The sequence below is a fragment of the Anguilla anguilla genome, chromosome 14, assembly GCF_013347855.1.
Source record: "Anguilla anguilla isolate fAngAng1 chromosome 14, fAngAng1.pri, whole genome shotgun sequence".
NCBI classification, from domain to species: Eukaryota; Metazoa; Chordata; class Actinopteri; order Anguilliformes; family Anguillidae; genus Anguilla; species Anguilla anguilla.
Window position 1 is genome coordinate 21838343 of NC_049214.1, and position 13105 is coordinate 21851447.

Genomic DNA, 13105 nt, shown 5'->3' on the forward strand with positions numbered 1-13105 from the left:
CCATTTCCCAAAGATGAAAATGCTGCCTTTGCACCGGCCAGAAGCGGTTATTCACAGCTCCGCATTACTGATAGAGTATCATTGTGACTAAATACAGTAAATGGGAATGTGTCAATGTTTAACTATGGACTCTTGAATATTACAGTCTCCATTTTCACATTAAACTGCTCACTACCTGAGCATATTACTTCAAATAAGTTGACAAATGCAGTATAATAATAAAGTGCAATGTAGTCACTACCCGGAATATAATATTTCAATACAACTGTATCTGACTAAATTGCAATGTTCAAAGTACCTCAACTGGACATAAAACAAGCACAACTATTTAAAATCAATTCTAGATAAACTTAAGCTGCAGCAAATCTAACTTAAATTTACTTTCGATTAAACAAAAGGACAAATGCTTAAAGAAAGTATTGTTTATTAGCCTTACGGTTTTCACTTTATAAAATACAGCGGAGCTGGGCATTTTATTTGTGGAGTTATGATCTAATCAGTTCATTTTCCATTTCTGTCCCAATGATTCCAATGAACAAGCTGCACTGAGCCATTTTCTGTAGGTGGTCATGCCAGCAGGCAAACATACATAGTGACCAAGAAACCAAGAAAGTAGCCACTGATTATGTCTTGCAATGGCTATTATTTATTTGGTTATGCATCTGTTGGAATGTTAAACCCAATAGTAAAAAATCATTGGCTGAAAATCACAGCACTTTACTGATTTACATTTCCAAGTAATTTTTTTTTTATTGCTGCCATGCACACATGCCATTCCATTCACGTTTTGTTGCATCATGAATCAGTCCATAAGCAGGTAGTCTGCGGTGAACTCCGATGGTAGCAGTTAAAGTGAGTCTTCATTTTTTGATATGTGCGTGTGTCATTTTGGGGGATCATGGCCCTTCAAACTAAGAATTATGCTGACTGTGAGAACTGGACATACTGTGTTCATGGCTATGAATAACTTACATAATGAGTATTGTACATTATCGGACCTGTGTTTTGTAGTTGTTCCAATGACCTTCAGTATGCACTTATTGTACTTTGGATAAAAGTGTCTGCCAAATAAATGTAATGTAATGTAAGAACAAGAGTTGTACAAGCACCAAGTAGTCCTATAATTCATTTAATTTGTCAAACAAGTGATATATTAAGTACATGGAAGCCTCTAGCAGTGCGCAAAGCTGCTAGAAAGCTGGCCTACACATCAGTTCCAGTCAAAGTGTTGTACACAGCATTTAAAGTGTCAGAATGTTAGTGGGTCAACGACTCTAAATACTACTTGCTCTCCAAGAAAGCTGGGGTTTTTTGTTACTATGATTAAAGTGTTTCTATGGGGAATAGGTAAATATGTGACATAGACATAGACATAGAATTCAGATGATCATTGCACCAACACAGGTGTTCAACTACATGGCATATTTTATGAACTTGTGACCTGTTTCTGAAATTGATCTCTCAGAAAACATGCATCTCACAGTATTTTAGTTAAAAGGTGTTGTGAAATGTTGGAATGTGAAATGTATTGGAAACGTAACTGACTTGTGCATATCTAGTGTACATCAAATTATATGGAAATAGGCCTATAGCCCTCATATCATACAGCCTTGTGTTAGCCTACAGACTTCTGTCAATCAAAACTCTTATTTTCTTGTCTACAACAAACCTAACCCTAAAGATAAAGGAAGTGCAATGATTTTAGGAACATTTAGGCTATATTATTGTCGCTGTAAGATTGTGGGGGTGTGCATATATGCCACACTGCTCGGTATGTTTTGTTGGCGAGGCAGATTACATTTAAAAATGGGTAGAATTAATGAAATTAAATCAAAATTCATTTATATAGCGCATTTCACAAACAATTGTCACAATACGCTTCACAGACAACCCCGGCCTAAACCCCCCACGAGCAAGCAGCAGATACAGAAAAGCAGGCTGTATAAATAGCATAATAGCGCCAACGACGTTTCCTTTTATTGATTGATTGGCATTGGCGTAGCCTTCATATAGCCAAGTAGACCAACTAGTACGAGGCTAAGAAATTCCTTAGCCGTGCTTTCACATTTACACAGTTACATCAGAAAAAGTAACCAAGTTATCGTGTAGCGCTGTCACACGCACGACATGTGTCGTTGTTTCTACGAAAGTAGGCTACACAGCAACAATAAACTTTTGATTGGTCAGGCTATGTCATATGACAAATTAGCTACAATCTTGGTTAGGTACTAAACGCCCTTATTTCAACGATGCGCATAATTTATGTAATATTACGCAGCTACTTCGGCAACCACGGTATTGTTCAGAACATCAGAATAACACGAACGAACTGCAAACCAGAAGTAAGCAAGCAAGCTTGAAACTGCACTTCATGCCACTATGCGACCATTCAGCGCCAACATAGTCAAGAGTTGGGTAGCCAAAACCAGATGAATGTTTGGCTATATTCTCTCGTCCGTTCATAACGGAGGATTCGAAAGTGCGTTTCATCCTGCATTGCAAACGAATATGAACGTTACAACCATATTAACGTTTTGTAAAGCCGTCATTTGTGATAGCTAACGCGAACTGTTAGCTAGATATCTACAGTCGCTCCCTCCTGTGCGTTAAAAAAGTGGAAAATACAACGAGCAGTAAAAAGTTACATTACAAAGCTTAAGCTGTTATTACGCGATACATTCCAGAGTGGACCAGGTTATCAAGACGTTCAGTAGCCTACGATGTCTTTCTGAAATAGTTGGCTAACTTTGGAGCAATGTAGCATCGCTGTACGGACTTAAATCAGCTTTGGAAGCAGTGACGGCGGGGCCCATTGGAGGCGGGGCGTCGCTCTGAGCCAGTGTGTGTTGCCAGGCGCTTGGTCAGTGTGTGGGAAGTGCTGAAATTTCATAGCGTCACAGGGCTTTACTCTGCCGCCGTCACCGAGTGCTGGAGGTGCTGTCGTGAGTGTTAGCTAGCTAGTTGCTGATCGGAGAGTATAGCTACTTAGGGTCGGTAACGAAGCTAGACAGGACCCCGTGAAGAACCGACAGAGGTCAACTATTGGCAAACTTTATTGTATAACGTTATTGACCGAGGCCACATCTTCTGTTTTTCACTGGTGCTGTGTCGCAAGAGCTTCCCCCATTTTAACAGCGTTGGCTGGGGTGATACCCTCTAAGTGCAATAGCTAAATGATCATGGAGAGGAAGAGGATGGACTGCCCGGCTCTGCCCCCGGGTTGGAAGAAAGAAGAAGTGATCCGGAAGTCGGGGCTCAGTGCTGGCAAGAGCGATGTCTACTACTACAGGTAAATCTGCCAGTAACAGTACTGCGTAGCAAGAGTTGGAAAGATTGCGTGACATTAATGCACAGTTTGTTACCCAATTTTTCTGGCTATGCATGTTCTCAAAGTTAAGTTCTATTTAAAACAAGGCAACTCGTGGATCTGTTCAGCTGCAAGCGAAGTAGCCTGCTTGCTGCCGTGTTAGCAGAGCAACACGAAAGCTAGCTACTGTGGAAAGTTAGTCGCGCTGGCTACATTTGTAACCGTTTCTGTTAAAGCGTGCATTAACACAAAGAAGGAAGTTGCTAGCTAATTGTTACTAGTTAACTAACGTCAACTCAACGGGCCAGCTTATTTACCAAAATGTATTCTGATGTATGCGTTATTTGACACTCCAGGAGCACTTTTTCTGTTTGATCTTAGCTACCATTTGTGAGTGTTTTGCCAACTTCATAATACCGAATAGGATATTAGTTTCCCTGTGTGTTCTATGTAGCAACGTGACTGATTTTAAGCGGTATCTAACATCGCCAACAGCATCCAGTTGTAAACGTTATACGGTTCTTTCATGGAACACCGCAACAGTTTTAAAAATAAGAGGCTTAGCTTTTAGTTCGTGCGCGGCGGAACAGTGGCTTCTCATCTGCGTGATCAGAAGGTCACACAGGAAAGTGCGTGGAGAATCCAACAAGTACACAGTTTCTGACAGCTCTTCCCAACTCTGTTCAACTGTTATTTATCAGGACCGTTTCATTCAGGCCCACCACTGCGCTGTCCTCAAATACATCTCACCATCTTGCACGCCGTATTTCCCCGATTTAGCCTGTTTAGTATTAACACTTCCTAGTCGTTTAGTTTATGCTCGCCATTATCCACCCCATTATCTTAATCTGAGGAGACAGTTTATATTTAATAATACAAGCTCATCATTTTGATGTGAAAGGAAAATACACACATTGCGATTTCAGATACCAGCTTCTGTTATTTTGACACTTGTAATGTAAATTCACAAATTGTTGTTGAACACATTTGCTTGCTACAGCATTTTGATGGGATACCTGGAAGTGGCCTGGTTATTTTGATCTCTGTCTTCCTTCCATTTTGTACCAGATATTAAGTCATTTGCTGGTGTGAGAAGAAAAGTTGTTTATAATTTGTCTGTAGAACCTCCTGTTGTTTTCTTGAGGGCTGCATGAGTCACCAGAGGTCCTGCTGACTACGGATGCCCTGCTTTGTTTCCGTCTTGCATGCTAGTGTGTTATGATGTCAGGAGCAATACCAGTGGATGCACTACTGGAAAAGCCCTCTGAATACTGAATGTAAAGAAATGTAATCTCTCTAGATGCAACTGGACATTTTTTGAAATATTCTGAGTAAAGGGCTGCTATTATTTTCCCATTACCTAATGTTTTATTTTGCCGCAGTCACACAATGAGAATTGAAGATTATTTGTAACTTATTGGTTTGAGTTTGAACTTTTAGCCAATACCGGATAAAAGTGACCTGTTTTTACAGATAGATGAAGCCTAAGGAGGCAGTATTTGAGGGGGTGTTTTTTCTGTGGTCTCGGTTTCACTTCAGCCACGGAGCTCCTCGGAATCGAAACGGCTGTCGCCCGTGAAAAGGGCGCCCGGCGCTTCCTGTGCGCTGAGGCGAGGCCCTCTCGAGGCGTCCAGCCCTCCCGATTGTGCCTGTGGCTCCCTGTCGTCCCGGGACGGGGTCCCGCTCTCCGGGCCCCTTGTGAAAACGCCTCTCATTCTTATTCAAATGACAGGTCCACAGCATGCGGGAAAGTGCTGCTCGGTGCAGATCTGTGCGATAGCACGGGCTGGGGTCGGAGGTGCAGCTTTGGCCGAGTATATTTTTGGTGTCTCTCACATCCTGTGTTCAGATGTCTGCCTGCCTGCGTTCGTCTGCAGTGAAGAGGGACACGGACCAAAAGTGGATAATTATGTAAAAAAAAAAAAAATTTTAAGTAATAAAAAAAAATAAACATCACGGCACGACCGAGAGGCTGTGAGCTCTCCACCATTCTCCATTCTGGATCTGGAGCTCTTATTTCCCCAGTGGCTGTGTGTTCTCAGTGTGCTTCATTGCAACCGAATGCGTTTTGTCCTGCCGGCAGGAAACGGGCTGTAACGAGGGATTTCTCTGAATGTAACGCCCTGGTTTTACAGCGGCCGTGTCGGGCACTTTTGAGCCGCAGCGCTTAAGTTGTCGTTTCTTTCTTTTTTCTTCCCCCCACCCCAAGCGAATCCTATTCACGCTGATGGGGCCCGGGGGGGGGAGGGGTGTTTGGTTTGTTTAAGGTGCCGTGGTGGAGAGGAGCTGTAAACCGATCCCATGCCTGCGCTCCAGCCTGCGCGTCCCTCTCCGGTCTCTCTCGGTAACCGTTGTAAATAATGCGGGGGCCGGGTTTGCTTCGGGAACCCAATCTGCTGTCCCCGGCCACATGCCGGCGACTTTTCACACCGCGCATCAAATTAAGGAGGCCACGCCCACTTCCGCCCTCACTTCTGCTCCTTGTTTTTCTTTCTGCTTTTTGCGGACATTTTCAGGTTTGTGTCTCTGCTTCGTGCAGACGCGTTTTTTCTCCGGCGTTTTGGGAAAGGGTGAGATTGGCGCTTTGGCGAACACTCGCCTGAATCAACAACATGTTTGAGGTTGGGGTGCTGGACCACATCTCTGTAAGACGACCACTGCAAACATGGTTGACTTTCAGCATGGACTTCAGCAAACAGCAGTCATCTCTATGTGTGTAGGCTCACGGATTGCGCAGAAAGGTTAAGGTGTCTCTGCTCAAAGTTGTCTCGAGTATTAGGGTGGCTATAAGCTTGCTCCACGAGAGAGAATTTAATTTAATTAAATTTTTTGCGGCGGTACCTAAAGAGCAAAGAAAGCAGGATTCAGATGAAGTCCGGCCAGGTGCTGTTCGATGTCCTGTTGGGGTACGAGCCTGAAAACGTGTCCCGGCATGACTTGGCAGTGCGCTCTCTCTCTTCCTGTAAACTTGGTCTTTCACCAGAACTTGGTGCAGAAGTGGGAAGAGGCTGGATTAGGCCATTTCCGGGTAATCTCGAGTCGGAGGAAGGGCTGGAGGGCGGGGGTGGGGGTGGGGGCGGGGGGGGGGGGGGGGCATACGGGAATGCTTGCTAGCCATCACGTAGTCTGCATGTTTCCTTCTTGCACCCGACAGGGACGCCGCTATGAGTCAGACTGACTCAGAGTATACAACCCCCTCCTCATCTAATTCTCAGTGGTCTAGCTCCTTGAGACAAAGTCAACACTCACTTCATAGTCCCAGGGTCACAAGCTTTTGGGCACCCCCCCCCCCCCCCCTTCAAACCAGAGACCGTCTGATGTAGAAAGTAGGAATCGGGGAGGGCGAAGGAGAGGGTGGCCCCTTTTGTGAGTGCATTTACGTATGGTCAAATTCTGTGAGAGAGAGTGAAGGGGGGGCGCGGGGGGGGGGGGAGTTGTTATTGTGTGTGAGGGGGTCAGAACGACTCATGGTTCAGATCAGGGAAGGAGGGGTGGATGCTGTTATTGAGGCTGCTGCGGTCAGGAAAACCAAACCTTGGGCTTGCCCCCCCCAACATGAAAACTGGGAGAATATCATCCACTTACCAACCCAGTCATTTTGGAGCTTTCTGCCAGTCATCCGCAGCTTTGTTCAGCTTCCGGCTCTGACTTGCACAACCCACTGATGACTGTCCTCGCCCAGGACCTGTTACTTGTGCGTTTTGGGTATGTAGTAGCGGTGGGAGATGAGAAGGGTGGCTGTTCAGAAGCTCAGCGGCTGAACACCACAGCAATGTCTCTGGGAGCGGGCACACAGAACACATGACTGCGGGTGGAGAGGGAGCATATGTCCAATGGGATGGCCGGCAGAGATGCTTACTGTGTCCGTGCTGCCGCTTTTCCAAAAATCGGCAGGAATGCCAAACGCCATTTTCCGTGGTGCGGCGGAGGGAGGAAGCGAGCCTGTCCGCTTGGGTGGAAATAACAGGCCAATTTACACCACAATACTCTTGTTCACACGCTCTTTGTAGTCGAGCTCAGCGCGAGTACATCTCGCTTGTTTCTGTAAGCGCGTATGTTACCGAGGCGAGGTTATTGCGGTTGACAAATGTGCTCGTTATATGTGGTGCACATCTCTAGATTAAGCAGCTAGCAGAAAAGATGATTTCCTTTTGAAACAGGATTAGCATTAGGCCTATTTACAATCAAATGATTAGGAAGAGAGAGCATGTCGGCTTGGGTTTTACTTCTGCAGTTGGTTACAGGGTTCAAACTGGCCTTTGGAAACCTTGAGTGCTTTATTTCTGATTTCGAAAATGAATGTTCTGGAAATGCCTGGAGTTTGCACAGGGTGCTTGTACGGAATTGTTTGTTGTGGTTTCATTTATTTTGTGTAACTTTTTTAATTGGTGTATGCAGGCAAACATGTAAAGTGTAAATTTAGTGACATAAGAGGTGACATATGTGAAGCTCAGGCTATAATCTCCTTATTACAGTGCAAGGATGAGCAATCGAAAATATGTGGTCCATTATAAGATCATGTAGGCCTGTTTATGAATAAGCACTTGAGCTGTGCTTTCATAATTTTGCAGGGACGCAGTGGCTGCATAATCTGCTGTGTCATGCTTTTCTTTTAGATTTACAGTAAAAATCAGCACAGCCTTCTGATTGGCAGAGGGGTCCAGCCTCGTGGTTGGGCCTGTCCGCTGATTGGCAGAGCGATGCGTGGCCTGCGTGCGTTTTTTCAGTCCTCCCGCTCCCATCGTCCTCGCGCAGTTTCACACCAGCCACGGAAAGCGCTCCCCAGGCCGCTAAATAATTCAGCCGCGTTCCCCTTCCCGCGGCCACGGCAGTGACGGGGTTAATTTCCGAAAGGGCGAGAGAGAGCGCGCGCAACTCTTTCACAGACTCCACTGCCCCCTCCCCCCAGCCTGTGAAAGCACACTCCTCCTGCCCACGCCCTGCTTCCCTCGCTCGTCACGCCAGCTGGGCCCGCCAGCAGTGGAAGCTTTGGAGGAGGGCGCGATCTGTGCTCTCCTCTCCGAAAAAGCCGATTTCCGAAGAAGGCCGGGCGATGCCAGGAGGAGCTGGCACGGGGGTGGGGGGGCGGGAGGGGGAGAGCTGGGGTTCAGAGGCCTCCCCTGCCATGTCTTGTCTTTCCTCCGCTCCCCCCACCCCCACCCCGCTCCCCCCCACCTTTTTGTTCCCAGTGGCTACGCTCCGCCGTAGCGACGGTCGGCGGCTCGGCTCAGCGCGCCGGGCGGTGGAGCTGGCTGAGGTTACACGGTGTGAAATGAATCCTCGCATCCGTAATCTCATTTCACAATGAGCGGGCAGAGAGGAGCTTACGGGGGAGGCTCTCTGTTCGAAGCGGGGAGCCGCTTCTCTCCATTACAGGGAGTTTGCTGCAATACACAGGAAAAAGCCCTCGGCTTAGACCACAGAACCCTACGCTCTTCCCCATCGCAGAAGTGCCAGTTGTCTCGGACTAGCGATGGATCCTCCTGCACAATAAATGCTGGTTTTGGAATATTGTTTGGTTTAACTACTTTATTTATTTAGTTTCTGAACATATCTAAAATCAGAAATGTTTGTGCCGCTGTCATTGGCGATAAAACTAGAAATTCTGGTTAATCAATACCTCGCTGTCTCACGCCTCGACAGCCAGGAAATCGTCTGGTCAGCAGAACTCAGACATAGGCTACCAGTCTTAGCCAATGGAAGCTGGCGATTTCAGTTCCTCTGGAGCGGTGAAGACTACCGTGTGGAGCGGACCTGTGCCCTCCCTGTCTGTGCCAGTCCTGCCTGGAGTGACGGGCTTGCCAATCCAGCGGGGCTCAAAGTTCACTTCTCCAGCTCTCAGAGCCCTGTCCCAGCGTTCTCTGAGCTCGCTGCTAACGGGCTGCTGTGTTGTATAGCGCCTTTAATCTCACGATCTCAAAGCATTTTACTCTCCACAGCCACTGACTGTGTGCCTCTCCCACCTGGGCTGGACTCAGGCCAGCCATTTTAACTAGCGGCTGGAGTGCTGCCTGCCGTCACCTGGAGTCTCACCTTGGACTGCGAGCAAAGAGACGAGAATCTAATAACGGACAGAAAAATACAAATAACATACAAGTGACGAGATGAAACGCTAATTCTAAACTAACATAATTTGGCATATGTCACTCATGTCCTCCTGTTTTATAATGAAGCGTCAAAATGTTCACAGAATTTTAGGCTTCAAGTTTTAAATGTATTTATTAAGTTGCTTGCTGTAATAGTGCTGGTAGCGCAAATGAAATAAAGATTTCTATTTCCTTCAGTTGTGGTTAATACTTTTTGAGGCCTGTATTAGAATATGAATAATCGGATCAATTTATACTGGCAAATATGATTTAAAACCTTGGAGTTCACGAGGGGGAAAGACAGGGATCCTCTACTCTGTTTCTCAGAGGGGAGCGGCCTAGCGTTAGCCTCGGCAGGCTCAAGCTGGCAGCGTGCTGTTCATTCCCTCAGCGCGGCTCTACTGAACTTGGGCTTGGGCTTGGGCTTGGGCTTTGGGCTTTGGGTTTGGCCGGTCGGCTCGGAACCCCGGCGGCCCGCTGTCTCCGCTCCACAGGGCCGCTGTGCGACTCTTCCGAGCAGGCCCTGCTCAGACGTGCCTCCTGAGCGCTTAGCGAGAGTTTTATTCTCCCCCCCACCCCCACCCCCACCCCTCTGACTCATCGCTGAGTCATGCGGCCCGCTCGGAAACCAGCCCCGCGCTCGCTCACGAGCGCTCGCTCTCCCGCGCGCTCGTTCCCGTCCGTCCACTGGTCACCCAAACTGCAGCGTATGGAAATAATTAGACGAGGGCCGCGCCATTGACAGACCGCCCTTCCTGCCTTCCAATCGGCCGGCCAACTCTCAGATGCACCGCGTGCTCACCCTCTTCGTTTTCCCAGAATTAGGTCTAGATAACACCGCCCCCCCCCCCCCCCTTCCGCTCTCAGTAGACCTGCTGCTGTTGTTTAATGTAAGGACACCGTAGGAATTTCCCACGATTTTCCCCTCATATCGCATCCTACAGTCATGAGTCTGCTTTTAAAAAACCCTAATAAAACAATTTGCTTTTTTTGGAAAAGAAGTAGTCTAATATTCTACTGTCTTTTGAACGTCAGTGAAAATTGCTCAAAAAGAAAATAATCTTCACAAGGTATTGTCCTTTCTCCCTAAGTAGCAGTACACCACTTACTATCCGGTCTTACAATATCACAATGCTGATGGCGTGAAAGATTTTGGCGGCAAGAAAGATTTTGACATCTTGCTGGTTGGTACCGGAATTTCACTACGAAAAATGTAGACGCAAAATATTTTTACAGCAACACGCCTCAAAATGTCTGCCAACTTTCCAACAGTAGCTCTGTCTCAAAGTAGCCCTGCGCCAAAAAAAAAAATGCTTCTGGAACATCGTACTTTCATCCTTAAAACCTCACTGAAAAGCCGTATAAAGCAGCGGTGCGATGTGGGAGTGGGGACGCGCTCGTCAGAGGAGCTGGGTTTGAGGTTCCTGTAAGGGAAGTGCCGCTGCCGCACGGGAAACTGTGAGAAACGAGAAGCGAAACTTAACCACCGAGATCAAACTCCGCTCCGCGCCGCCGCCTGGCCTGGCCTTCTTGCTTTTACGAGGCGCGGGCCCTAATTCACGCCGCGGCGCGCGACCGAGCCGCGCGCTCCCACCAGGCCGCGGGCTAACGGCGGCGCGTCAGCGCGGGGTCTGAGGGACGGGGCCCCCCGGACGCGGCCCATTGTGCGCGGGGTCAATAAAGCGGGACCCTCCCCCCTCTCTGATGTATTGTCGGGGGAGGTGTGCACTCTCAAGCATGACCAAGGGCACAATAAAAAGACCCCTCGGTTTTGGGGCTCGCCGCCTGTAACGGGTAACAACTGGGCTCCCGGCCTGTCGACGCGTCTCACCGCAGTGCGTTCATGCCTCATATACTGGCCTTTTCCATTTTTCGGTCTTCAGGGTTTTTTTATTTTAAATAAACAGCATTGTGATTGGTTTAGCTGAAGGAAGTGGAATAGATCGCATTTCAGCCTATAAGTGCAGTTTGCTCTACGAGGAGAAATAAACACAGATTAAAGTCCGCTGTCGCTCCCACCCAGACCCAAAACATATCCCTGTGATAATATTGTGGAACTGCGTTTGGCTTTTGAAACGGGAACAGCCCAGTCGGAGGTAACTCCAGAGAATATTGACAGACGTTTCTCACTGATATCGGTTTTGTTTTTTCAGGTAATCCTGGCTCATCCCTGGCATATTTTCCAGTCGTGCCTCAGTGTGAAAAATACAATAATAGAGTTGTGGAGTCTGGATTTCACCTTACGTGTTGTGCTATTTTTAAAGTTTTGATGCCATCTAAAGATCTCCTAGAATTTTCCCCACTGAAAAGGACATTAGGTACCAGTCAGTCGCACACTGGTGAACCTGCATGGGTTATCTGACTGTGTTATTTAATGTTTTAAGAGGACATTTACAAATATAGTGTATAGCGGCAGTCTCTCTCTCTCTCTCTTTCCCTCTCCCTCTCTCTGTCTGTCTTTCCTTCCCTCTCCTCCCCTCTACTTCCCTCTTCCTGTTTCTGTCTTGTTCTTTCTCTCTCTCTCTTCTTCCCTCTCCTTCTCTCTGTCCGCCTCTCTTTTTCTGTCTCTGATGCAATCCTGTGACCCATAGGGTGTGAGACCTCCACCCCCTGCCCCACAAAAGAGATGATTTGCTCAGTTGTGTCTTTCATGGTAGCCTTTGTTTTCCTCTCCTTTCTGACATAGGTTCCACTGCTCCGTAACTAAGATACATCATGAACTGTATGAATGTAGACGTGAGAATTTTAGAGATTTATGTTTCGCTGTCTGTACTGTCTGGAGGTTGCAGCCTAATCCCAAAATGACTTATTTCCATTTCAGGGTTGTTAGGTAATACCCGGTGTTTGTGTGGGCTTAATGCGACAGGCGCCACTGTGGGAGTGCTCAGGTCACTGTGTTAATTGAGAGGCGTTATGGCAGAGCAGGGACGCAGCAACGTTGCGGTAATGTGGGGTACGCAAACATCTGGGCCAAAAAGAGATTTGTCCTCCTGATTTGCTGACGCCTTGGCAGTCATTTATGTCACTTGCGCTTAGCGCTAAGCCTTCGCACATGTGGCAGTGTAGAGAAAGCAAGTTGGACACATTAGCAGTACAGAGGCAGAGGTCCCCTGACTGCATCTGTGCAGTTCTGCTCTGCTCAACTGCAAAGTCTGCAGTCCTGAAGGGAGGCAAGGCCTGGGTATTTGCATCTGTAATTAAGCTAATCTGTTTACGGCGCAGGAGGTCAGCACTATAAATACAAGCCCGACTCATCTGCCCGTCTTTACCACAGGCATGAAATTAGGAGAATAAATTGGAAGCGGCTCTCATTTGGAATAAGTCTTTGCCGTGCTTCCCATCCGTCTGCGTTTAGAGATCCTCTCTGTGAGGAGGCTCCACTGTGAAACGCTCAGCTGGTGAGATGCAAATTTTGGTCGCTCCTGAGCTTGGATTAACCTTTGCCAAAATGGCCTTTTTAGCAAACTATGTTTTGCTTCTGTGTGTGCTGGTTTCAGGGCTCCTGTCCTGTTCTGCAGAATGCGAGTGACTCCCTGTAATTCAGTATATATACATTTAAGAGTCCTGCCCACAGTTGATTACAGCACAGCTAAAAAACTGTTAGTCCTACCGTTGTGAGAGTTTTGGGTTATTTGTCTAGTCTTCTGTCCATTCCTTCTGCCAGAATGTGTGTCAGTGCGGTTATTTTCCTTCAGACTGGCCTTGAGGGAAA

General features: G+C 47.2%; 1 protein-coding gene across 1 annotated transcript in view; it reads left to right on the forward strand.

The window, feature by feature from the left end:
* The first annotated feature begins 2277 nt into the window (after positions 1 to 2277).
* mbd2 (methyl-CpG binding domain protein 2) overlaps positions 2278 to 13105 on the forward strand; it is a 48328-nt gene continuing 37500 nt past the window's right edge. The window contains exon 1 of the mRNA XM_035391306.1: positions 2278 to 3289. Within this exon, the coding sequence (XP_035247197.1) occupies positions 3174 to 3289 (116 nt within the window). The 5' untranslated portion in view covers positions 2278 to 3173. The remainder of the gene's footprint in view (positions 3290 to 13105) is intronic.